Below are 27,794 nucleotides of genomic sequence, written 5' to 3' on the forward strand. Positions count from 1 at the left end.
TGAAACTTAAAATAAAAGATCTTTGCAAATAGGTTAAATATTTATGAAGGCAGTGGTGATTTGAAAATTTCAGTAATTAATATCAAAATTTATGATTTTTAAAAATGATTTAAATACATAATAAACAATAGATTTTATATTATATCGGTATGATAAAATAGATCTATTTTACGTTTGAGTAAAACCGTTTTGAAAGATTTTTAACTTTAGTATAAACATTTTATTAATTGAAAAACTACTCATTCGAATTTTGAGACAGTTTCTTACTTGGAAATAAAAGTTTTTATCGTAACAAGATACTTGAGTAAAAAAAAAATTGTAAAAATTTAAAAATATTGTTTTTAATTTTTTAAGTATATTTAAACATTCCAAAAATCAAAGTTTAAATAAACTGAGATGCTTGATGAATTATTCTGTATAGACTGTATAATATATAAATATTTATAAATAAATATAAGATTATAAATTTTTTTTTTTTGCTTTGTTTTATTACTTTCACTATACTGCTTGTATATTTATTGTGTGTAAATACTAAACATTATTTAAATTTTAAAGCATAATTTTATTATTATATTTTCATATATACGACTTACTATCTTCGATATCAGCAAAAGTTAAAAGAGATATATAAATTAAAAAATCTGTAAAAGAATATTTAATAAGTGTTCGTTCAGTTTTGATATTAAATAAAAAAAATAAAAATATTGTTAAGGTAATAAATTATAAACACGTGATATTACAAAATACAAACTTTTTAATATACGGTAAAAAATTAAAAGTGAATATTTTGTTTCTAATTTCTATATAAGTAATATCGATATTAGGATGTATACGTATTACATTAAGTCTAAGATATAATGTTATAATAAGCATATTTACTATACAACTATATATCTACTATACCTGCAGGGGTCACTGTTTAATATTTTTGAAGGACCACATAAGTAATCTGAAAAAATTTTCGAGGGTCATCAAAATTCTAAGTATATAATTTTAATAAATAATAAGTATTACTTTAAAATTGGATGTAATGAGAATATTATATTTTTGTTTTTATTTATTATTTGCTAATGTTTATAAAAACTAAGAACATAATAATAATTAATGTAGCATATATTTGAAAAAATTCACAGGAATAACATATATTATGTTGTCGTAATATAATATGTTATATTTTATTATTTTTCTGTGGTTTGAATAAATTTTGTTCACAAGCCGTCATTTGATGACTTTTACTATACCTTCTTCTAATAGTGATTGAATTTTAAATAACGTAAATTATCTAATTACGATCTAATAAACGTGAAAAAAATTTGACGGTATACCAGTGATCTCAAGAGTATGCTACGCGATTTATAGTATAAATTAATATGTCGATAGACTTTTCCCACATCGTTCGACGTCTTCTGAAAAGTGTTATTTCACTTTTAAAAACATATTTACCCTACATTGCATTCCGTTACCTTTTTGCTCGGTGAAATCGAATGAATCGTTTCCATAGGCTATTCTAAACGTAATTCTAATCTATATACATATTATACACGTATAATATATAACGTATATATTACCTCTGCAGTTATTTTGTGGTCGAAAAGCGAATGGAAAAATTCCACAATTGCATAATAATGTTGATATATTTTTCATCCCTTTTACGCTAGGTTTTGAGTAAAAATATTTTCGGAAGTTGGGAAAAAGAATTGCTTGGCACTATACCAGATCGTGTGTGTAAATGCGTCGATAAAATACAACATTCTGCGACGACAGCGGTGGAAATCGATCCGCTTAGTACAAAAAGATTAGCTTTATTTTTTTCGTTTTTTTTTTTTTTTTTTGTTCGGACTCGTTAATTTAAAAGAACAAAAACCCGTAAAAAGAATCACTGCAAAATAATACAGCGGTCGTTTGTTCAGCTACATCGTCACCGTTTGTTAGTCTGGCACCCATGCCAAATTACACTATTAAAAAATAATATCGCAGAACGAACGTCATGGTGAAAATTAAGTAGCTTACAACTATATTTATTTGCACTTAGTGGCAGCACAAACTTTTTTGACACAAGATTATTTCAGTTGCATCATTCACGTATTTTATTAAAACCGTAGGGGGCTTAACTCTTCATATTAATCATGATTGTATAGCAAATATATTCTATTGCAAATTCTTTTAATATTTAAAAAAAAATTTCATAGTTATATTAATTTATCTTTTATATTAGTCTTGAAAATTATTAATAAATAAATTAAAATATTAAATAATTTATAGTTTTTAACTTTAAAAAATATGCATGATATAATAATAAGTATCTAATTATGTTAAAATTAATTATGTATGGATATGTTTTTATATTAAATTTACAGCATTATTAATTGTTTAAATTTAAGATGAAATATTTTTATAAATTAAATCAATTATTTCATTAATTATTGTTGTTTTAAAAAAAAGAGTATGTAAATAATTTTTCAGATAGATTAAAACATTTTGATGTACTTACTATTTTAACTAGAGATTTGCTTAGTCTCCGTTCTTCTAACTTTTGATTTTAAGTTTTATTATGTAGGATATTTATGAACTGTACAAGGAATATAAATCTATTATTCAACACTTGAGTTCAATTTAATTGTTTCAATGTGATCATTTGTTAATTTCAATGAATAAAATATTTAATTTGTGTGAAAATGTATAGAACTTCAGTTCATATCCCAGTGGGTCCACAATGGTGACTTGGATTCTGAATTAAATAGTTCTATCGAATGATTCAACTTTATCTTATTTGTCCTCTTAATCGTGTAGTAATACAACTAAAAATAGATTTAACTAAAATATAATAAATTATATTAAACCAAAATAATATAATATAGGTAGAGTGTTAGTTTTTCCTCAGTAACATTTTTCTTGATTATTGTTTAAAAAAAAAAAAATTATTACTACATTAATGAACCACGAGGATGTAATGAAGTTTAGAGATTTTCTTAGTTTTATCTTAACTTTTAAAATCTGTAACAGTTATAATTACATAGCTAATTATTATAAATATTTTAAAAGCTAAATTATTAATTTCCATTGAGTATACAAATAGTTGTGTAAGTTTTAAAATTTTAGGCATGAAGAGATTACATTTAAGTAGGCAGGAGGGTTATTCGACAAACAAGTTGAAAGGGTTATTCGACAAACAAGTTGAAGCATTCTGCAGTATAATATAAATTATTAAGTATACAAAAAGTGCAAAGTTAGTTTAATATTTTAAAATATTTTCGACACAGTAAAGTACCTATATTGCCTATACATTACGCCGCGCCGATGCCTGCTGTGTTACATAATATTATTAGATTAAGGAGAAATCCTGTGTAAACTATAATAATAGTTGAAAACTCAGATCAGCTCGGGTAAGAACGTTGTTAAATTACTGTTTTAAATATTTAAAAAATTTAAAATTTCCATTAAAAAAAGGGTAAATGTTTTAAACAGTGTATAATAATATAACAAATATATAATATCATTTGTATTTAATTTAAATAATAAAATAATAACAGTTAAAGATATGTTGTAATAGCAGAAATGAATAAGCTTTTAAATCATTATCTAATTAGTTTAATTAAAATTCAATTTTTTTATTTATTGAATTATTATGGTTTAACTAAAAAAGAAAACTACAGCGAACGAAACATAAAATATAGTAAAACTGATATTTTTATTAAGCTATCTATGCTTTTTGATAGCAGACTGTGGTGATATTTTCGTAGACAATTTGATTTTATTATTTGTTTTACTTTTTAATTGCCTATAAATACGACAGATAAATGTTAACTAACCTAATGAATATAAGATAAAATATTTCTAGTAAATTGTATTTTTATAAGGTACACAATTTATATTATTATACGGTTTTTATAATTTGTTTTAAATAATGAATTAATGTTTTTTATATTATCGATCTGTAGTGATCGGATAACTTTTTTCGTTTATTATTGCAGTTCATCACTGATTCGAATTATTGTGGTAACACTCTTTCGTTGTCTTAAAATATTAAAATCAATTATTTATCAAGAACTATGACTTTTTCATATTATATGAAAGTACTACTCAAATTTTTAAAAATTACACCGTGTTATCAGTCTGTAGCGTAAATAACTATTGTTGAGCCGTCACAACAAAACACTCGACGATCTCGGTATTCGAAATACAGGCGAAGTGCTTCTACACGAAATCCGAACACAAGAAAACTATAACGATATGATACAAATTAATTTCATTTGGCCAATGATACAGTGACGACGACTGTATTCGTTTGTGTGACTGATATGAGTTATCGGATATGCCGAAACGGTGTTCTGAACAATAACGAATTCATCTCTCCTTGCAAAGGCTCTCGCACCGACCGGTGAATGCACGTCGCGCGTCACTCGCCTTCGTGCATAAAGCTCCAATTGCTCGGTGACGCATCCAATTATACGCGCGCGCACGTTCTTCGTTTTAAAACTTCTCGAGTGGTACGCACAGTAGGTACCATCCGTTATCCGTGATACTTCACGTAGACACTTCAGATTTGTTGGATTCAAAAACCCTCGCGGTTTATTTACGGAATCACTCGAAACAATTATTGCGTGTTATGCAATATTATACTTCAGATACCTATTGCGAGTGCTCGGCATGCGTATATAGATACCTACTACGAGTATAATATTATCTTTGCGTTAAACGCCGTGTTATTCAAAACAACATTTTACGCATAACGTAATGTTCGTATACGCAAAAACCCGTTTTGTGTAACGTTTATTTTGTTAGTTCACGTTTGTGATGTATAAACACAACGATAATGCAACCCCATTGCTGTAGCGATATCGTATCATATGGAATATCAATAGTGCACACACACAGTTCAACTAGTAAAGCAATATATTATCAAAAAAAAAAAAAAAAATGTATTGGTACACAAAAAAAAATAATATCGTTTCAGAAGTATGTATATCATTATTTCAAAGGTATGATGTTTTTTTTTATTTTCTAACATTTAAGACGCATGCGATTTAAAAATTTTACATTGAATTTAGAGCTTTTTCACTCTAGGTTTCCAAATTTTTAATGTTTATCAGTCAAACATTATTTGTTCAATAATCGGTTTTATTATAAGTAAATCATTATTAAAATAAATGAAAGTTGCTGTTAACACTGTTTAATTTTGGATTCACCAACAAGTGTAATGATAAAGAATACCAGCAATCTAAAATGTTAGAATGACATATTAAATATTTTAATTTATATTAATCAAACGGAAAATAATATTTTTCAAGTACTAAAAATCACTGATAAATGTTATCAGTTGATATATTTTTATCAATAATAGCACATTTTAAGTGGTATATAAGGTTGAATAGTAAAGTCCAATCGAATAAGTAATTAATAATTTATATAATTCATTTTTGAAATGATGTTCTTTTTTCCTTTAATTGGAATCAATTATTTACTTATAGATGATATGTTACAATACTTTTGTAATCAAGAGCAATAATAATAAAAATAATATTTCGGTTATCAACTCTCAACCATCTAATAATATAAATAATTTCGACAACGATTTTGCATTGAGTGAAAAAGTGTGTGCTTTAATTTAAATGTATGGTGTGTATATAAATTTTGATATATTAAAAGTAATAATAATAATTAATGAAATGCTTGGAAATGACAATTGGAATTTTCGATTTAGATATTGTATTTATTCGTGTTGAGGAATGAAATGGCAAAAAAAGACAAATACCAAACGTTACAACATATATAACTTTATTACTTTTCAAATAAATTAAAAATATCATGCCCGTATTCTACATTATTATATTGTATTGGCAATTAATTCTTACAAGCAATTTTTTTTTTTTTTTGACTGAAACTATAAAAAGTATTCCTATCCATAAAAATATTACAATCTGCACGTTATTTCGTATAATAATAAAATGGTACGATATTGAACATTGATAATTATTATTATTTTAAATATTAAACTTTATTATTTTTTATATTATTACGATATTTACTTACCGTATATATATTATACACGGTAAATCGTTACAAACATTATTGTTTAGGTTATATCGTTGCCAATATTGATTAGTCTATAAAAAATAATCTTACAAGCATACGAGAGATCACAATAAAACGTTATATTTTCTATATCGTTATATTGATTTTTTCGCAAACATTTCGATAGTTTTTATAAACATAAAGGTAAGTGTACTAATATATTTTATAATCAAAATTTGATCTGGCATTAACGATAGTCATAATAGTAATAAAATAATAATAATAATAATAATAATAATAATAATAATACAAATAATAATATTATAATATAATGACTGTATATATTATTCTCGTGTGTAATTAATAACTATTTATCGTACATATTTTTCTTACACACTAGTTAGGTTAACTTAATATGCTTACGTATGAATTTTACATCATCAATGCGTATGCATATAATAATAGATCAGTGATCAATTGGCAAATTATAACTTTATATAATGGCATAGATATTAAATCACAAACTACTTAATTATAGTATAATAATAATAATAATAATAATAATAATGATAATTGTATACAAGAAAGACTTAAAACAATACATATGATCGCTTCGAATAGCATAAACGTTTTGATACTCAAAAATTCACTATACAAAAAAATATAAATTTATTAAATAAATAAATGGGGTTCCTGCAAATTAAGTGTGCGTAGAGGAATAAGAAGGGTGAATGGTTAAATTTCAATGGAGAATTGTCTAAACGTTTGCGATTGGAGGCGATCCTTTTTGTCCCTTTGAAAATATCCCGAACACCAAAACGATGAAAATACAATAATAATAAAAAAAAAAAGAAATACATTGCGCGTTTAAGAAGATGCACGATAGAAAAATCAACATAATATAGAAGAAGAATAAAAATGAAAAATACTATTGTAGAGTTTTAGTGAGTTGAGTCGTAAGAAAAGAATAATAATTCCGTTTGATTGAAGGCTTCAAAAATGTACACGTGTAAAACTAAAAATTGGCATTTACTTTGTACAGGCGTCAAAAAAAAAAATAAATAAATACAACTTAAGTTTTCTGGTTCTCGATGAGAACACACGTGATACATATGTATTAGACACATCACGCATTTTTATAAGTACGTATATGGGCTGTGTTATAATTGAAACACGTACATACACTTATTTTATACAATGTTACAATATAATATTAAGATAATAAAAAAAAGTGACGCGAGATATAAACACGGTTGTCGCTGTCGAAAATGAAACACTCGTCCCAATAAGTACTGCACACCAACCCACATACACATACACAACCACCATGTGATTGTACGTTGGCTGATATCCGGGGGAAAATAATAAAGGAAACGAATACATTTAATCTATCAGTCGATGAGTGTATCTGAAAAATAAAAATAAATATTTAAATTACAAAAATTAAATTTGTTTAAAAATAGGTATATATGCATATTATAATATAAATATGAGAGATGTAAATTTGATAAGAAGTGATAGGCGTTAAATAGTTAAAAACTTTATTTTTTAACTTCATAAATCAGTTAATTTTCTAATTAACTATAAATAAGTACCTATAATTAAAACTAATTATGTTCTTACATAATCACACTATATATACAATGATTTTAAATATAAATAAACAAATTAATGTTTTTTTTATTTAATCATTATACAAACGTGTAATTGCCTAAACCAGTTTAAGTGTAATAAAAAAAATGTATTTTTAACAAAATATATAAATTATTATTTAAAAGAATCGAAAGTTCTATAATACTATAGAACATACATACATACATTTACCTAGATGGTAATAAAATAATAAATATTTAATTTTTTTGCTACAGATTTAAGTTTGAATTTTTTTTATTATTAGATCATTTTTATGACAATATTAGAGACTGTTTTTTTTTCCATAAATTAAGGTCAGTAGTTTTTTTTTTGAAAATGTTAATAATATATTGCAAACTTGAATGAATAATTTCTTAGTTTATGCTATTTTATATTGTAACAGTCTATTAAATATGTCACTTAATCTATCATATTGGCTATAGATGATTGTACGTATGACGTAACTTACTAAAAAGTTTTTAGTAAAAACGTACGACTGAAATGTCTAAATATTATTATTTTACATTATAATAATAATTGTATGTGTATATGTAAACAAAGATTTTTATATCTGTTTATAATATTATTATAACAATATTTAAAAGCCTATTATTTTTTATTTTCAGAATATATATTATGTGTTTCTCAATTTTCGTATTAAGACGATATGCTATTAAAATATTTCATACTTAGAGATACATTATAAAAAATGACTATAGTCATTTTTAGTTTTAATTAATAATGTTAACTTAAAAATAAATGTGGATAACAGTTAACTTATTTTTATCACCATGAAAATTATAAAAAATATAACTTAATATAGTTTTTGTACATTTTGTATCATTTAATATACTTTGTAACACCACATTTAGATTTATTTGGTGATTCATCAGTGTGTTGCGACACACCAGTATATAATAGAATAATACGGAATATACTTGTTCGTTTTTTGATTTCAATACATATACCGAAATAAAAAATAAAATTGTAGTAGAAATAAGTTAATTCTTGGAAAAAATGAGGTTATTAAATTAAAAATAATCATCTTTAAAGGAATATAAACGTGTCATATTTTAATAGTAAAAATGGGGTGAGTATGTCTAAATAATCACTTCGCACATATCCTTATAATTAATTATAATAAATAGTATGTAAATATAAACTATTCAGAGTCTGGATGGATATTTCACTGACCTGTGGTCCCTAACGCGCGCACGAGTGTTCTCGGCGCGACCGTGCATCCTTATAATAAATATGTGTATATATATATATACAATACGTATGTATGTTTTTTTCACTACACAGCGCATCCTTTTTTTACGCCGTATAGGACTTTGAGCTCAGGCAGAATGACTTTTTTGATGAGACTGTACGTCTTGGACGCGAGCACCTGTCGAGCCGGATCTTTTTTCAGCGTCTTGATACCTGGCTTGTGCGTCAAAAAAGCGTTGTCTAGTATATGGAACTCGTAGTCGAGCACGCACAGCGTGTAACCCTGTACACAAATAACGAAAAAATAAGTACCGACAACAATTTTACTAATCTTTATCATATCTATCATGACTATAAACCCTCTGCTTCTACAATAATAACTGATAACGCGTATTATTCGGACCGCGACCGGAATATTATGATCCCCAGGGCACTATAATCGTGTAGTAAATCATTACTCAATGTATCTATAGTATGCTTATACGAGTATTATATTTTTATGACGGTAAATTAGCATACATAATATTATTATTAAGGGACGAAGATTGATTATTAGTTATTTTCTAGTAGATGTCCATTGGGAATTCAACAATCATTATGTAACTGTGTGGACATGTGGTATACGTAATATGTTTTAACTTTTATAGGTGCATAAAAAAACTTGAAAAATGGCATGAAGTTCTAAGAGTTTTACAAATTATTTTAACTTGAGAGGTACCTATTTTCAGTTATTTTTAAGCGATTAATTATGAAACGATTGAAATGGAATTAATGATAAATCATAGATTTAGTTTTGTGCAAGGCATTTTGGAAATTATAAATTTATTTATTTGATTGTTTAATTATCTTTGTCTTAAATAAGTATTAGACAGTCATAACTAAAAATTTAATTAAACTTCAAGCACAATTAAAATTTATTTATTTTTGAATGATTATAAGATATGTAAATATCTATCTAGAATACGAGTATAATTTATTTATAGACGCGTTTACTCGAATATGAAAAAAAATAACTTTTGTATAAATTCGTTATAAAACATTGACATATTTGATCAGAATTATTACAAGTTAAATATAGATGAATATGCATCGGTATTCACAAATAAATCTGAGCTCTACACAGTATTATATAAGTTATAATTATTATTATTATTGATCATACTGATAACTATAAACACATACCTGAGTCATTTTATCCATTTTACCCTCCCAACTCAGTCTCTCGTCGTACAACGGGTCGTTGTGTGTGCCGATGAATATCGGTTCCCAATGCAAATGGTACCCGGTCCGCTTGCCCGTGTGGAACACGCTGACGCCGGGTTTGGGCTTGGCGCTAGCCCATTCCTTGAACTTGGGTACTGTGTGACAGTCGGGGCACACTTTTTTATGGAAAGTGATGGCCGAACCGTTTTTAAGCATCGATACCTGTTGTAGGGGAAAAATAAATAAAAAAATCAAAAATCGTAAAAACCGTGTCTTATGTGTAAAAAATTAAATTATTACAAAATATTTTGGAATATTTAGTAGGTATTTTAGAACGTTATTATATTATTATGATTGTAGATGAAAGGAGAAACCGGCAAACGATGTAGCCGAAGACCAAAACCCTGCAAAGACTAATTGAAAGTTTATAATATCATCATATTTTGTATAAGCATGGACGGATGAAATACATAATATATCGAATAAAGCCAGTAACCCACAAGAACGTAGCAGTTAGATACAAGCAGGATTGTGATCGTCATTCATCGCTATTGAGCTGAATTCCGAAGGAAAAAATAGTATGCGAATTGGTTTAACATTGTAGGTTTTAAATAGTTATTTTTTACATGAAGTACGTTTCAATTTTATTAGAACCTAAAAATAATTAGTAGATACTGAATAATATTATATATCGATTAATAAATAACATAGGTATAACTTATGTAACCGCCACTGAGACGAGATCATTAAAAAATAGAAATCTGATTTGTTTAGTTTTTAATCACGCCTTGTATCTGGCAGAAGATACGGTAAAGTTATCGTGATGAAGTTCATAAACTATAATACGCAATTTTCGTATACTTTTATATAGATACACTAATTATATACGTATTGTCTTAGTATTGTTTCTGAGTTATAGAAATATGTTCACTACGGATATTAGTTCATCGTGATGGTTTAGAAAAATTATAAAAATTATGTTATGTTGGGTCTAGAATTAATTGCTCAGATAATTTTTAAATTATAAAATTTTGAAACATTAATATAATTAATATACTCTGATTCTCCAACTACAACAGTCTTTATATTTTCCAATATTCATCTAATTATTTTAAAACATTCTCTTCTAGTTATTTTGTTGTCAAATTCCCATCACACGCATTGGGATTATAATTTAATAATGTAATCTTGATAAAAGCGAATACCAAGAACTACAATTTCATTAACAATATTATTTTAATAGTACGTCCACCCAGACGAACGATGTCACGGATTAATGCCGAACACCGCGGACTCGGCCTCGTCGCCATTATTGCGATTCGGCTTTTGTTTCTTTCTATCCGCGTCGACACATCTCTCCACTTCTTGTCGTACTATTAATATTATTATAATAATGGTGATGGGGGGGGGAAGAGGAAACAAACTTTTATAATACTGTTGCTGAGTGGGTTTGCTAACCGCCGGATCCACCCTACCCAACCGGTGGCGTATTAAAAAGCATTTTATAAGGATTATTACGCCCGAGAATTTCACCGTAGTATAGTGTAGTCATTTGGTATTCGCATTTTTGTTTTATGTATACGCAACTACTCGCGGTACTCGAGATAACGGTTTTAATTATTATTATTCATATAGAATAAAATAATATCACACTAAACGCCATAGTGATTATTGTGGGTTTGTTACGTTGTAAATAGTCCAAACTAGTTATTTTTCTTTATTTTCCACGTGCGGCTTTATTAAAAATTATAGACACACAAACGGGTTCCCTACTCGTGACCGTCGGCTGCATAGCTCATATAATATTTATGACTACGGCGGATTCGGGTAAACGGATAATTTTTATAACGTAACACACGTAGGCACATCGCACATAACGACATTCATAAATAAATCATATTATGAGTTTTAGATATTGTTTTCATTATACGAGTTCAACCGCTTGTTATAATATAATAATTGCCATCGTTTCATTATTACCAGCTTTGTAATTTACGACGGAATCAATTACGCTCCGGAAACGTGTATTTTTCATGTATTATGCGGTAAATTCTGTCCCGGAGAGGAATCCATTACGACAATATGATATGGTGAATAGGTATTATCCTATACTATCGGTCTGTATACAAGAAAACGAAAGAAATAAAAAAATACGACTAATAAATAATAGGATGTGATAGACGTCAAGATAATCGTTTTGAATGTCCTAAAGATGATTTTAATTTCCGTTATGCGGGTCACTAACATGATATATTTATGATATACGAAAAACATAATATTATAATACAGATTTATACCTATAGTCACGCGACAGCGACAGAGTATTTCTATATCGATCGAAATGTCCACTGCAAGATTGATAGGGGTGTGAATAACAAATACAAAATAATGCTGTATGTAATGATTACAACGCGGTGTTACTTGTATTATAATTACCTACACGCATTTGCTAATGATATAGTATATTATTATCAACCTTGGAATGTGTTTCACAAACGGCGGCGTGTTTGTCAATTATTTGGGTGTATCTACACTACACAACCCTGAACCCATTATAAATAATGTTATTATATTATATTATTATTTAAATCATATATTATATTTTAGCATTGTTCGTTTTTTTTCGAGTGACAACTGTTTCGCATCTCGGCGTAGAAAATACGATCATGATTCATGACATTATAAATGTTTATACAATATACCTACAATACATTCGCATTGTGCGATATGGCTTATGCTGCCTACCCGTAGACGACGATCGAATAATAATAAACATACATTTTAATATAAAGTTTTTCCTTATTATTACGTCGGTATAGTTTCATAACCGTTCCGAAAATTTTTAACTGAATCAGTCAAAATTATTATTCAAATATTTTTTAAAGAGATTATTTTTGTCTACTTAAAATTAGATAATACAAATGGTGACAAGTAAATTATACACTTGTCATTTGGGCTCTTACAGGTCATCGTCGTCGTCCCTCTAACTGGACCCGCGACGAATCTCAAGGTAACCGATTTCAGAAAACATTCGCTATGGTATCGTACTACTATATTAATAATATGATATACATTTTCTATATATAAATAAAAATATATGTATTCATATTACTTTATATTTGTGTAATTTCATAGACGAAGTTAGATAAAAGTTAACAAACAAGAATATATATATATATATAACTCTAAAAGTTAAATTAAATCATAAAATCAATACAAAAAGTTGAAGATTTTAAAACAAATATTTTTAATTAAATAATGCCCGCGTCATTGGGATTCGCATAAGTGTGGAACAGGACAAGTGTCAGACACGAGGTGCAGTTTTTCGTTCGTATTACCACGACAGTATCGACGAGTGGAAAACCAAAAGGTAGACGTACATAACGACTGAAGCAAACCAACAGATTTATTGCGAAATATAATTCGTCTTTTTCACGTGTATTTCAAAACGTCTATGGCAGCAGAAAGCAGCGGATACCTGCATCGTCGCGGCTCTCGCCCGAAATGGTACAATAATAATATTAATAATAATAATAATAATAATAATATATTATAACATCCTTTTCTTTATTTTTCGCTCTTACATTCTATTGTGTACCCGCAGAGCTACAACCTTGCGGTTCGTCAATGGAACCATAATTCAACCGTATTTGTTTATAAAATTCCTATTGTTCGGAAGACGAGTGTATTTGTTATCTACTGCAGTAGTAGGTACACATTATTATTATTATTACAATACACGCACATAATATTATAATACACCTATACTTATAATATTATTACGTTAATTTACTCGCAGTCGAGATAATATATCCGCGTGAGGATGGCGATGACACGATTACGATCAAATTATGCGCTACTAGGCACTTTAATTATACAGGGCGATTCGTCAAGCACGTTCATTATCATTTTATTATTTCAATTATTCAATTTTTATAATTTCTTGGATTATTTTAGTTTATAAAATTTAATAACTTATAAACCATTCATTTGAATTTAGATTAAATTATACATTAATATAAAAAAAAAAACCCCATCTGTTAAACAATATATAGTAGAAAAGGAGTGTCATATCGTTGGAAATAGTTGTTTTATCCCTCTCACTGGTCACCTTCTATGGCAAAAAAAAAAAATTTAGGACTCGAAAATTAGAATTCAAACAAATTAATGATTGAAAGATACTAATGTGTAATGGATGAACAAACTTGGTGATTCACCACCATGTGAATTACATATAATAATATGTAATGTAATTATATATTAAGCGCTAGCTCATACTACAGTGTATTTCATGTATTTACTGTATAACATTCAGCCGCCGTTGTTTTCATACAATTAACGGGTAGTTTTTAAATTTTTTTTTTATAAAAAACATATTTCCTGTTGTAGTTAGTCGCCGCCAATAGACGAACCGTGAAAATATACATTATACGCGCGTACATCGTGTATTATTTTATTATAGGCATTGTTCGTCGTTAGGTTTCGTTTCTTTGAACTTGAACTTTAGATTCGAATCGAAGACGAGAATATCGACGCCGTTGTCATTGTCATCCTTGTCGCGGTTGGACGCGTTTCATTTTGGTAGAGGAGGCCTTGATATAATAATAATATATACAAGTATATTATGTACTATAAGTGCTATGTCTACGCGTGGTTTTGCCGGAAAATCGTAAAATAAATGCTGTCACCTCTGCTCCAGCGACTTTTAATAATACACCTACCCGACAAACAGGAATTACCCCGCCGGCCGTTGCAGCTGGTTATATGTTGGGTTGTAAAACCGAAATTAGTTTTTCCCGCCGTTAAGGTATTTTTTTCTAGTTAATTATTAGGTTCTTGCTCAAGTTTTATGACCGACCTTTGGATTTTATTAATATACACAGCGGCGTTTTCCGAATAATAATAATAAAAAAATATAATCGTGCATTGTATACAAAATTGTATATTTTACCAAAACGGAACTTTTCGCGCAAAGAAAATGCTCGATACTCACAATACAAAGAGCTTTTACGAATATAAAAATGTTTTAGATGAAAAAAAAATCAAAAGCTAAAACCAAGTTTTCAAACTATCGACACTAATAGTATATAATATAGTAAACATATACATATATTATATTGATCGAACGTCCGAATTAATCTGAACGGGCCATCTATCTAAGATTGTTTTCTATAAAAAATATATTATATAATTTTATGCTATATATAAAATGTTTCCGGAATAACACTATTTCCTTGTCAAGTACAATTGACTTAATAAAATTTTATGAAAATTATATTATAAAAATAATATATCCGCTTTAACTTCCCACCACTTCTCTCGAACATTTCACCCACTCTGCGCGTATTGTGGGTAGGTAGGTACGTAACTCGTGAATACATTTAACATCGAACCCCATTAAAACCATCACTGCTGCAATAAGTCTTAAATATATTTTGTCAGTCGAACGTCGTTGCACCGAAAAGCTATGTCAGCGAAACATTAAATACTCAGATAAATTATTATAATGCAGTGTGCGCGGTTTGTGCACAAATTCGCACGGAACACCGAAGGCATAATTTAATGTTATACGTGTTTATAGATATGCTGTACCAAGTTTTACTGCCAATCCGGTGCACTGCGCGTTGTAAAACGGTCAGACAATAGCTATGCAATAATAATATACGGCATATAAATTACAATTATATATAGTACGAGCCAAAACCCCGGCCCCATTTTTCGCTTTGTATATTACAGAAATTACGTGACTTAATAATAATAATAATAAGTTATAATGATCAAACTATGGACGTTAGACGTTTTGGACGGATGATATTTTATAATTTTGGTTCAACTCCAACCCAATTCGATTGGAATCATCTGTTTATTTCATTTTTGGAAATATACGATTAATATCGCATGTAAAATATCAAAAGAAAAAAATATACGGGATTCAAAAAAAGTTAATCATCAATCGAGCTAAAAAATGTTTGACGGTAATAAATTATTACTAATAATTAATATTCGTGGTCATAAATATTGTGTCGATCGTTTTCAAAGTATGTAAATTAATAATATAACTAGTGTTTATAAATATTGAGAAAGTAGTAAGATGATAGTAGAAGTTTGTGTGTCACTATACTGGTGAAATTAAAAAAATTAGCTTTATTTCAGATTTTATAATTTAATCAAAAGTATACATCATAATCGTTGTGTATATTTCTTAAACATTTTTAACAACTTTTTAATTAACATAATATAAAGTGTGTTTTTAATTTTACTATTTACTATATGTTGATAAGTGTTGACATTTATCTAACCTATGCTTATGATAATTTTTTATTCGAGTGTAGTCTAAGACATTTAGCATAATTAACTTACTTTTTTTTTGGTATTATTTTAATTTAACACCCATGAGCGTATTACAGTCATAATATACTTTAAGATTTTTGTTTTAACTACCTTTGTATAATGCACGTAAAAGTATATCGAATGATATGCTTGGTTTGTTACCGTGGGTACAGTTCTATAAAACGCATAAAGTGCATACTACGGTTGTGTTTTTTGTATTTGTTTTATCGTTAAGGAAAAAAATCATTAATTTTTGTGTAATAGCTTGATATCTATTAAACAGTCCTATTATATAATTGTTTTGATAGTACACGACTAGCAATAAATATTATATTATTATACTTTCATTGACTAAAATTACTAGATCTGATCAGTGAGGACTTGAATGTTAAAAAATCTTTTAACTAATATGTATATAAAGTTATGCAATTAAATATGTAACAAAAAAGTATACATTTAATTTTTTTTTCAGACTTCCATATTTTAACTTTTAAAATTATAGTGAGTTTATTTGAAGTAAAAAATTTAAAATGTTAACATAAATAATTTAATTCTCTACTTTAAAATCAACGATTGATGTACAATATAGATGCATTACATTATTGAACAGATATGGGTTTCTATTTGTTCAGATAGCTAATATCATAGATATTGTCAGTCGCGAATTTATGACATGGCAACAAGATTAAAATCTCAAATCAATATCTTTACTTTTTATTTGCGAAGTTTTAATTCTGTATATTACTATTTTAGTAGTTCTATCGATACAAATTATGCGTTAAAATATATTAAATTAAATATAAAAACCATAAAATGTTGTAATATAAGCACTTGGAATTAAAAGGTCTGTATATGCATAAATATGCACAACAAATTTTAATATAGCATTAGTAAGTATAAGTGGATTTGATATTAATTCATATATAATTCATCTATAGCAATAAATTTAATAAGTAAAAAAACCACGCGGTAATTAAACAAAATTTTAACCTATTTATAATATAATCTATTTGAAGAAAACTCTAATTAATATTTTCTTCAGACAGAGATGACTTTATTTATTATACAGGTAGATTATATTGCTATCCGTGGATTTTCTGGAACATGCGATTGGGCAATAATTATGGAATTTTGGGCAGATTAAATTGAAATTTCGTCTAAACGTAATACTTTAAATATTATTATACTGATATATATAAAATATGTATACAGTTATTTCGTCACTTCAATTGTTATTATTATTATTATTATTACGCACATAATTTATAGGAGAAAAAAATGAAGCGTTTAAAATTTAAGTGTGACCGCAACTATAGTTTGTACTTAGCGATATTTAATGTGCTCACAGTGTAGTTATGTACGTAGACCATATGAACACTGTTTGAATAATAAAGATCTTCTATGCGTTATTTTTAATTTACACGAATCCAACTCTCGCGAAAGCAAGTATAGGTGTGCAATGTTTATTATTATACCTTGGCAGCTATTCGGAATCTTAATTCAAACGTACGAATTTCAAAACAAAACGTTTTAATTTTCAGGCAAACCGTATAATTTATTGGTTAATTACCATTGCGGACGTTCTATACGAGTACACTATTTTTCCGACCTCGTGTGGCTCGCTGATTAGTAATCAGCGATCGGTAGTCAATGATTACAACGCCACAGCGTTTATAATGTTATGTATTCAAAGTGTGCATTCATCTATGTAGCCGAAGATCAGAGATTATTATAGGTACCGAATATTGAAATTTAAAATAATAACATGTCGTTAAACAACATCGTCAGGACAGCGGATTGCATTTAAAATTGAATCGTAGTACTTACATTTGCTTTCACCTAATTATTGTTACTAGTGATGTAACTGTAATAATGCACAATAATTTTGAATCTTATGTGATAATTGGTAAATAGAAATTATGAAGGTTATTTCGTTTGTGTAAATGTACAATGTACATTTATTGTATCTATTTTAAATATCTCGAAAAAGCATTGTATGTAATAATAATTTTCACCTCGAAATTTTAATTTAACTTCTTAATACATGTTATTTATCATAAAACTCGGGCGACTTGAAATTTTGATTAGACTATAAATATGTATATAATATATATATATATATATATATTTTTGATACCGACGCTGTTGTTGCTGTACTCTACCTACCATTGCTACCACTAAAGTACCATATTTACATTATAAAATGATTTTTCTCTTGATGCCAGTGCACTATATTACAATATTATAACGGAGCGAGTATTTTTATTGTTCGACACATGATGCAAAGAAAAAGTCGAGTTATTTTAACGAGATTTTCATTGAATAGCAGAAAACTTATACTTTTTAGCTCTTTCAATGATTTAAAAACTCGTTTAAAACCGTAAGCTGTTGCGCAAAGAAAAATAATAAATTCTCACGTTACATTGTAAGGTCTTAAAATGATTTTTGGATGAACATAATAATAATATGTCACGCGTATGTACACAAAGAGACGGCGCGGTGGTCGACGACGTTCGTGAATCTTCGGTACTTACGCGTCATATTATATTGGCGTTAATAATATCGTTGTATGATACCTCAGCGGCAGTGACGGGGATACCCCGAGTGCATCTTGTTTTTAATTTTTACCTTTTTCATAGACCGAGTGCGTTCTCAGTCATATTGAAAAATTCTATTGAATAGCCGAAGTGCGTCCTCGGTATTTCATGCATCGAAGACAATATAAATTGATTTCAAAATAATAATATATCAAGACTAAATTTTGTCGAAAGAATGGCATTTAAATACCAGCCTATATAGATATACTAAAAAATAATAAATACATTATTTTTTAAATTAAAAAATAAAAACCATTTAAAATAATAAGTACCTAAATTCAAAAGTGTAAGCTATAAAATAAATTATCATAAATAAGAATCAAAAAATATTTTTGAGATGTAAACCCATTCACTTTCTCGTAGTACACCTCGGGTAACATTAAACGAACAGGGTCGCACTAGGGATACATAAAAAATATGATCTTTTTTTCTTGGGCGCACTTGAAACACTAAAAATAGGTCATTTTGGAACGCATTCGGTAAACTCCCATAGCGACTCGTCGTCGCCGAGCACCAACAGTGTGCAACGACGGCGACACAGCGGTAGCACACTATTATTTGGACGATAGTACGTTACAATATGGGCGCGTTTACTCACCAGTTCCTTTTTGTCGGCCGGCAGTTTCATGTGGGACGCCAGCTCGAATATCGGTAACGGGAACACCATTGGTTTTGGGCGCCGGAGCGGCGGGTCCTGCCTCCGGACGAGGTCCATGAACCCCTCGATGACGCCGGGGCTGGGGTACAGCTCGATGTCGGACGGCAGCACGTAGTGCGTGGTAGCCGACTCACGGGCTACGTTCCGGCCCACGTTCACCGGGTACAGCAGCTTTTTCTGGCCCTTGTACGCGGTCGACGCGTTCCTCCACGGTGGAGGTGCCGAACAGTTGGCCACCGGCGCGTCGATGTCGTGGTCCGTGTGCGGCACCGACTTGGGCACGTGTCCCGACCCGAAATACATGTGGAACGTGACGTACTCGGCTACCAGCGGCGAACCGCACTGCCGCAAGTATCGGATCGAAGCCAACGTGGGCACAAAGTCGTTGCCAGGAGTGTACAGCGCCACCGAAATAGGTCCTCGCCACCTGCGGATCGGGGGTACGATATTATAATGACGCCGCATGTTATAGTCGGTATTCATGGGTATTTTTATGATATAAGCGTAAGTCTTGGCGTAAGTGGCGGATTAAAAAATGAAATGGGCTAAATTATGTTCTACTAATTATTGGTGGGGAATATGCACGGTACTTACGTAGTGTATTTACAGTGTACCTATAACATACGTATCAAGTGTGCTTAAAATTCACATTTGTTCTGCATAATTAAATTAAATTAATTTTTTTATTGATCTTGAAATTTATACATTTCCGCTTTGACAACTAGGGTCATTAGCGTCATATTTTTAGAAAACATATTAAAAAAATATATATAAATATTATTTTACAATTATAATTAAATTATAAATATGATCAGTATTATATTTTATACGATATTTACAATGATAGTATATGTTGTCAAAAATTCGATACCTAAATTACAGTAGTACGTATATTAATAAACACGCGAAATTATATATAAACAAATAACAATAAGAATAAAATTAGGAATTTTGCAATTTATTTCTAAAATATTTTACTTTTTTTTTTTTTTTTTTATTTTAAATAACATATTTTTTTTTTTATCTTATAAAATTTTGTTTTGGTTCTTATTTTTTGTGGTGGAAAGAATGTTATCTCATATAAGTCGTACGCATTGTAGCGATTTTTACAGAAGCAGAATAATCAAAAACGCAAATAGTTAGGGGTTACTGGTCGTTAGGAGTTAATCCTTGTTAAAGTTTATGCCGTGCAGTATATATATTTACCTGTCCAGAAGAGGTTCTAGATTGTCGAGGAACGTGAAGTCGGCGTGTGTCGTGTACGTAATGGACTCGTCGCACCGGAACCACCGACGGGCCGGCACATAGTTGTACAGCACCCAATAATCGCCGCGCTGGGCGATCCGACGGTGGTTGGACTTGTCCTGGCAGCCGAGCAGCTCGCGGAGCGGCCTGACTTGCTGCACGGCGCCCGAGTTGGCCATCGCCATGGCCACTTGGGCCACGAAGGACGTCCCGGCGGTGGTCGTGGCCGACGTGGTCGTCGTGGTCGTCGTGGTCGACGTCTGCTGTTGGGTGGGCGCGTCTTTTTTCTCGGGCGTCCACGATTCCGCCGGCGCGGCCGCGGCCGATCCGCCGTTGCCCGAAACGGCCGAAGTTTCGACGGCGTCCAGCAATTCGGCCGCGACCACTGCCTTGGGTTTGATGCGCATTACATGACCATCGTCTCGCAACGTTGTCCCTGTGTAAACAACCACTATTTTTATAACAATACGTAGATACTGGTATATTAATACTAGAGCAGCCTGACCAGGAAAAAAAAATTTAATCCTTAATTCAACTATTATTATACAATTTAAATATTCCAAAAACAAATTGGTCAAATCCAATGAGAAAACGGTCCGCTTGATGGTAACGTAACATTTGTCTTGCTCTACGCGTGTTTAAGTGTTTTGCAAAAAAATAAATATTTCTAGCAGATCCTATGTATGTGGTTACATTATAAAACCAATATTTGAAAGAAAAAAAAATTGAAACTTGTTTACCGCTGATAATATAATGTTATTAGCTAATGGTCGGTTATTATTAGTTAACGATTTTCGTTTTTTTCCTCCGTAGTAAATGGGATATACAGTTTATTCTTTAATATTGATAAGTACGGTTTACAATAACGTGTTTTATAAAACTGAAATATACTATTTATAGATTTGTGGCCTGGTGTAACGATGTATAGTTGGCCTGTCACTAACGTGTTCTGAGGTCAAGCATCAACCGGCGCTGCTAGTTCTCAGATGGGTGACCACTCAGTTTTTTATCGATGAATCCATGACATACACATACGTGTTTCATAATCCCACTAACACTACAAAAAAAAAAAAACCCAAAAAAACTTACAATAACTTCTCACAGCCTTAGTTGCCGGGCTTAAGATAATAAAAAATAAAATAAAAATATATTTATAGATTCGGGTCACGGAGCGGTCTGCAGATTATTATGTCGCATCTTTGGTTTTACTTGGATACCATATTATTAATGAGCCGCTATCAATAATTGGACGTACTGATACGGTGAATGAGCGGCCTGAATTGTTATCTCCGAAAATCGTTTAAAAAACCGCTTTCCGATAAACTTTTTCCCACTCCCTCATCACCACTATCGCCACTACCGCCACTAATCAACCGCGACAGAAATAACGGATGCCGTCGACGGCGAGGCAGGCTTGTGATCAAATGTATAAATATCAAAACGTTTTTTACAAGGTCGCGATATTATGTAGTATTATATAGTAATCATAGTAATAGTAGTATTAGCAGTATGTACATACATAGCGCCTATAATGAATAATAATCATCGGGGTAATGCGCGCGGCACAAGGTTATGTGGTTTTTCGACGTAAGGGAAATCGGTAAATCAGGGCACGCGTCACAATCGAATTCCTTCGCGTACGGTTTCCGTTTTAATTATGCGCTCGTTACATCGTATATTGTGCGATTTCATCGTTGTGGCGACCGGCAAGTGTGTGTTGTAATTATAAATCGTATTATTGTTGTAGAGTAATCGGTCGTCTGAGTGCGGATCTCTCGCGGGAAAGTAGCGCCGAAAACCACGAGATTTGGGCGAGCGGGGCGGTAGAACGAGGAACGTCGTCGTAATTTTTTTGATTTGTCTTCTCGTAAGTCAGTCTGACGAATGCGTGTGATTGCGAAGCGATGTAAAAATGTATGTAATAGCTCCTCGAAATACGCCGCTAACACGCACGATGAGACCAAAGTAATTACATAAAATTACGATATTATAATAACGACACGAGTTTTCAATGCTAAAAACAATTATGTTGTATGCGCGTATACACATTATACGTAATTAAACACTAGCTATAGTAAATGAGTAAAATATATATTATAATATAATAACCAAGTAGGATTTCGACGATTACACGGCCGAGATAACGTGCGAAGACCGAATATAATTTTTTGTGCTGCGTTTTGTTGGTTGTTGGGTGTTGTGCCTTGTGCGAAGGGTGTCTGGGAATTTGCCCTCGACGACGACGACTGCCGCGTGACAAGTCGCATTCTGTCAATTTTTTTTTGTTTTGTTAGGTACTTTGTATTTTAAACGATGATCTCGATTACTTAGCACCGCACGAACGTCGTCCACGCACGCGGAGGGAAATAATGCTATACAAATCATTATACGACATGTATTTACAGTATAAAATAATTTATAGTACCTAACGTACAATATATTATCGGGAGCACAATGTACGCGCGTTGAACAACCAGTAAAAACGGTACGAACCGCGTATATAATATTATATCACGTAGACAAAACTATAAGTTTTATTTATTTTATTTTTTTTAATTCGAGGGGGGAAATATTTAACCTCGCGATCGGGGCCTATGATAAAAACACAAAACAATAACTGACGACGGTTTTACTTTGACGAAACGTAAACACATAACCAGTACCTCCTAGCTACGCGAATTATATATGCAACTATAATAATATGCATAATATGTATAAGTTTTATGTCGCTAAAATAGTGACGTGTATACCTGCGGCGCGACAGAAAACGCTATTCACGAATATAAGTAATTCATAAATATAGGTATAAACACCGCGCGTTCATGTTAAGCAATGAGCGATGTACATTTTTTTCTTTCGGTTCATTATTGCAGCTTTTTAGAGAGACGAGATTTTTTGGTTTACCCGAATTACGAGACTACATTTCTTGATTTTCGTGTTCGATAAGTATATATATAATATAGCGCGCGTGTGTGCATAGTCGGTTTAATCAGGTGAACTCCACCGTTAGAATCTGGTACGCATAATTTTATGCTAAAAATAAACTATAGCTACTTCGAGGAGTATAAAGCGCGTACATGACGTACCTAACACGATAACACTATAATATAATATAAATATACATAACTTTAAACTACTATACATCGTCGCCGTGCAATTTAAGAAATAATGATAGGATGCCGTGGAATGGATTCCAATTTACATTATCGGGAAACAGCTCCGTAGTATGAGTAATTTCTTTTTGAAGATGCAGTTTTTTTTCTTCAATTAATTAAAATACGGTAAAAATAGCGACGGGCGAGAGTAAATCCGAATAAAATGTATATCCTTTTTATCGCCTCGTTTATTTAGTACAGTGATTGTGGATTGCCTTGGTGGTTAATTTTAATTTGTTCAAACTAGTTATGATTTTTTGTAAACTTGTTTTTTATTTATTATATTCTAATGTTTATGGTGATATGTATATTAGTGTTACAAATTATAATGCTTCAAAAATATATTCATTGTATTTACAATGTTAAATATATGTTGTGTATTGTGCATACTGCATAAACTAAATTATTTTAATAAAAACTAAATTAATAACTTATTTGATGTATTAACTTATAGTAGGTGATCTACGGATTAATTAATTTTTTTCACGCACTTTTAATGTAAAATAAGATTTTATAATGTCGAAAGTTTACTGAAACGTACGCGGTGATGATGCAAGTCCTACTTCTCTCGGGAATTTTTTGGCCACTCGTACGAAGTCCTTGAGAAGTTTATTTGTTTATTTTTTTCCTTTTGAAATTAAACTATTTATATACGTTGTCCAACTTGAAAGATATACACCAGATCCAGATAGTTTGAACTAAATATGACTTTAAATACTAATTAAATGATTATAGTTTCGGTTGAACTTCAGGTATGTTTTCTTCTTCAGAAATCGGTAGTTATTGAAGCGGAATCATAACTCATAAGGATGTGAATGATAATTAAATGGATTGATATGCTGCATTTATGATTTATTTGTACTAAATTATAACGTATTTGAATTTATTTTTTTTATTTTTGTAATATAGGTTTATTTATTTAAGAATTTTTAATTGATAATAAACTAATTTAAATATAACCCAATTTTACCTTAACTATCGGAGGTTATATAATGTACACATAGATTTTATATGGTACAAATGCATAAACTCACTTGTTGAAGTAATGATTATATTGAAGTGTCGTAAATGATAACAATTTATTGATGAAAAAAAAAAAAATCAGAAATTTATACTGATATATTATACCGACAGGTTTTCAATAGTTAAACTATGTAAATGAATATTCTAATAGTCGTAGGTACTCATAACCATATATTATAATTTATAATCAATCAAATTTATGATCTAAATTGTCGTATTCTAGTGGGCCTGTTACCGTTATATGGTTAATAGTTATTTATCACAGTATACTAATATAGGTGGCATTACTCCTCTATTACTTATATTATAATGTATATCGTCGTTTGGTTTTTTCGCATAAATGATGTCATCTGTTTTCACGACCTTGCATAAAATTATACTTCCTATTTACAATCGAGTTATTCGACTTTGTACATCAATCTTTTAAAAACAAAATATCTTATCTCCGGCCGCTGCCTTGGCGGGTGAATGCGTCTGTACAGAAAACACTGAGAAGCACTCGCTCGCCATCCTATAGCCGAAACGTGTATTTTTTTTTCTCGAAGGCCGACCTCTGGCTAGTAGCAAATTTTATTAGCACGAGGTAATTCGACAATTATAAAATAAACGCGGTTCGTCGTTTCAGCGATATTTTCTTCTCGTATTACGCGTATTACGAACAACAGCACAACGTATAAAACACGACGGCCGCCGATCCTTCGCGTTTTCGTCTTTGTGTGCATTTGCGATGGTAGGGCGTTTAACCCCCGCCGTGTTGGGTCGGTCCACTTAAACAAAGACTTTTTTTTTTGCAAAACATCTGCACGTCTGTCTCCGGAGGGTTTAGAAAACACTGTAAACGCAAATCATGTTATTTTGAAAAAATCGTTATAAACGATATTTTAGAGCAAATACTCGTTTAATATTACAATAAAAATATTAAATCAAAAATCTAAACACTACACTCGATGTGGTTTGCGTAAACTTCGAGCAAAAGTTACGGAGAACAAGGCTTTATAAAATAAATTATAAATAGTATAATGTAAATTAAATGTTCATTCCCTTACACGCACACATACCTCTGTAAACGCGTATGATTTTTTTTAAGAAGCAAGGAAAATTAAATATAATTTTTTCCAATAAGATCGTAAACAAATGTGGATCAAAAAAATCGTATTATACGTGCCGGGAAATGTATGTTAATTTTGTTTTTTTTTTTAGTTTTGACAAGGTTTTTTTTATCCATTAATTTATAATTAAATTCCAAGGTGAATGTAATATTTAAGAGGATTGAAGTGTATGAATGTCATGTATATATAGGTGTGTAGCGAACACTATACAACTTTATCGAAAATTATTATTTATCTTTTACTTTAAATTGTTATGGGAATCAGTCTCCGACAAACTTCGACACTCGTTATAATGCAGTCTACCACCCAGAATCGCGTATAGTATCGTCCGCCGTAAATTTATTGCGCTCGTTAAAGTTGCGCATTAAAAAAAATATCTAAATGATATATTGACATCTTTAGAGCACCTACCTAGAGTTATCATGGTAGGGAGAGTGGTCTGGGATACGCGCATACATATAATAATAATAATAATATTATATAATACTAAAGCGTGTCATCGTGGGCAGCAGCTATATATGATGTTCTCTCAACAGGAAACCCCACGTCGGGTTAGGTGGGAAGTTAGTGTATTTTCCATGAGTTTGCGAGTTTGTTTTTTCTCGAGCAGAAGGAGGGGTAATGAGGGGAAGAGGTTTGATAGTGTCTATAATAATTATATAATATCAACCATGTTGTGTACTGTATATAATACACTTTTCAAGTGGACGCGAGTGAAGTGGATGTTAAAATAAATATTTAAATAAGCGATTCAAGACAACGGGCATACTTTAAAACCGAATAAGGAATGGTATTCAGTTGTTCTCGCAGGAAAATACTAAAGTATATAAATTATTGACATTGTATACGTTATAAAACTTTTGTTATTTTATATATTTTTTATTTTTTTATGGTGTACCTTGGACTGGTGTTTGGACGGATGAACCTTGTTGTTGCTGTGGTTGTCCGGCAATTGGCTGTATACTTGCTAAAAGCGCTAGTTCAGGATAGTTGACTGACCCGCCGGACGCGCTCTGGTAGTAATAAGCCGCCGTTTCTTTTTCCCCGTTTTGAGAAGCTTCGGCAATGGAGGCCAAGTTCCTTCCAGACATCTGCACCTCCTCCACAATTTCCGAGTTTCCATTTCTATAAAATAAAAACCGTTTCAAAACATTACACAATAGTTATTATGTATAATACACTCAATGATCAACTGATTCATTAGAATCAGTAGAAAACCTGACGCAAGACAACAACGAAGGGAATCTTCGTCATCGCCATTGTCATCGTTTCACATACCCGATGGTCAAGTAGGACCCGAAATAGAACAATACGGCTACATTCAAAACGACGCTGAGTCGTAGTAGCCAGTTGCGTCTTGTCAGCATAATCTAAATTGCTCTCTAGCCACGACGTCTTGTACACCATTACCGAACCTGAAACATACGAAATTTACATAAATACCCGATTACAGATGATGTGTATAATATTTTTTTATGTTTCTACAAGGGAGGGGAAAGCGAATCTCCGAATCACACGCGCGCGTGACACCAAAATCTGATGGTAATAACAATCGTTTCCGGAACGTCGGCGTGATGACGATATAACATCTTATGCATCACGTCCCAATGGAACTAAG

At 30.6% G+C, this 27,794-nt stretch overlaps 1 protein-coding gene across 3 annotated transcripts in view; it reads right to left on the minus strand.

The window, feature by feature from the left end:
- Window positions 1-6,346: 6,346 nt before the first annotated feature.
- The window catches only part of LOC112591127 (beta-1,4-glucuronyltransferase 1), a 66,150-nt gene continuing 44,702 nt past the window's right edge, over window positions 6,347-27,794 (minus strand). For 2 of the 3 annotated variants that reach the window (XM_025334821.1, XM_025334819.1), the window contains 6 exons: window positions 27,455-27,591; window positions 27,075-27,301; window positions 20,851-21,325; window positions 19,585-20,071; window positions 10,039-10,281; window positions 8,942-9,139 (listed from right to left, as the gene is read on the minus strand). In XM_025334821.1, coding sequence (XP_025190606.1) covers window positions 8,942-9,139; window positions 10,039-10,281; window positions 19,585-20,071; window positions 20,851-21,325; window positions 27,075-27,301; window positions 27,455-27,543 — 1,719 coding nt within the window. In that variant the 5' untranslated portion in view covers window positions 27,544-27,591. Of the gene's footprint in view, window positions 7,421-8,838; window positions 9,140-10,038; window positions 10,282-19,584; window positions 20,072-20,850; window positions 21,326-27,074; window positions 27,302-27,454; window positions 27,592-27,794 lie in introns of those variants that run through there. The other variant, XM_025334820.1, reaches the window with a different exon arrangement.

This window comes from Melanaphis sacchari, unplaced genomic scaffold (assembly GCF_002803265.2).
Source record: "Melanaphis sacchari strain LSU unplaced genomic scaffold, SCAv2.0 Contig12_pilon_pilon, whole genome shotgun sequence".
NCBI classification, from domain to species: domain Eukaryota; kingdom Metazoa; phylum Arthropoda; class Insecta; order Hemiptera; family Aphididae; genus Melanaphis; species Melanaphis sacchari.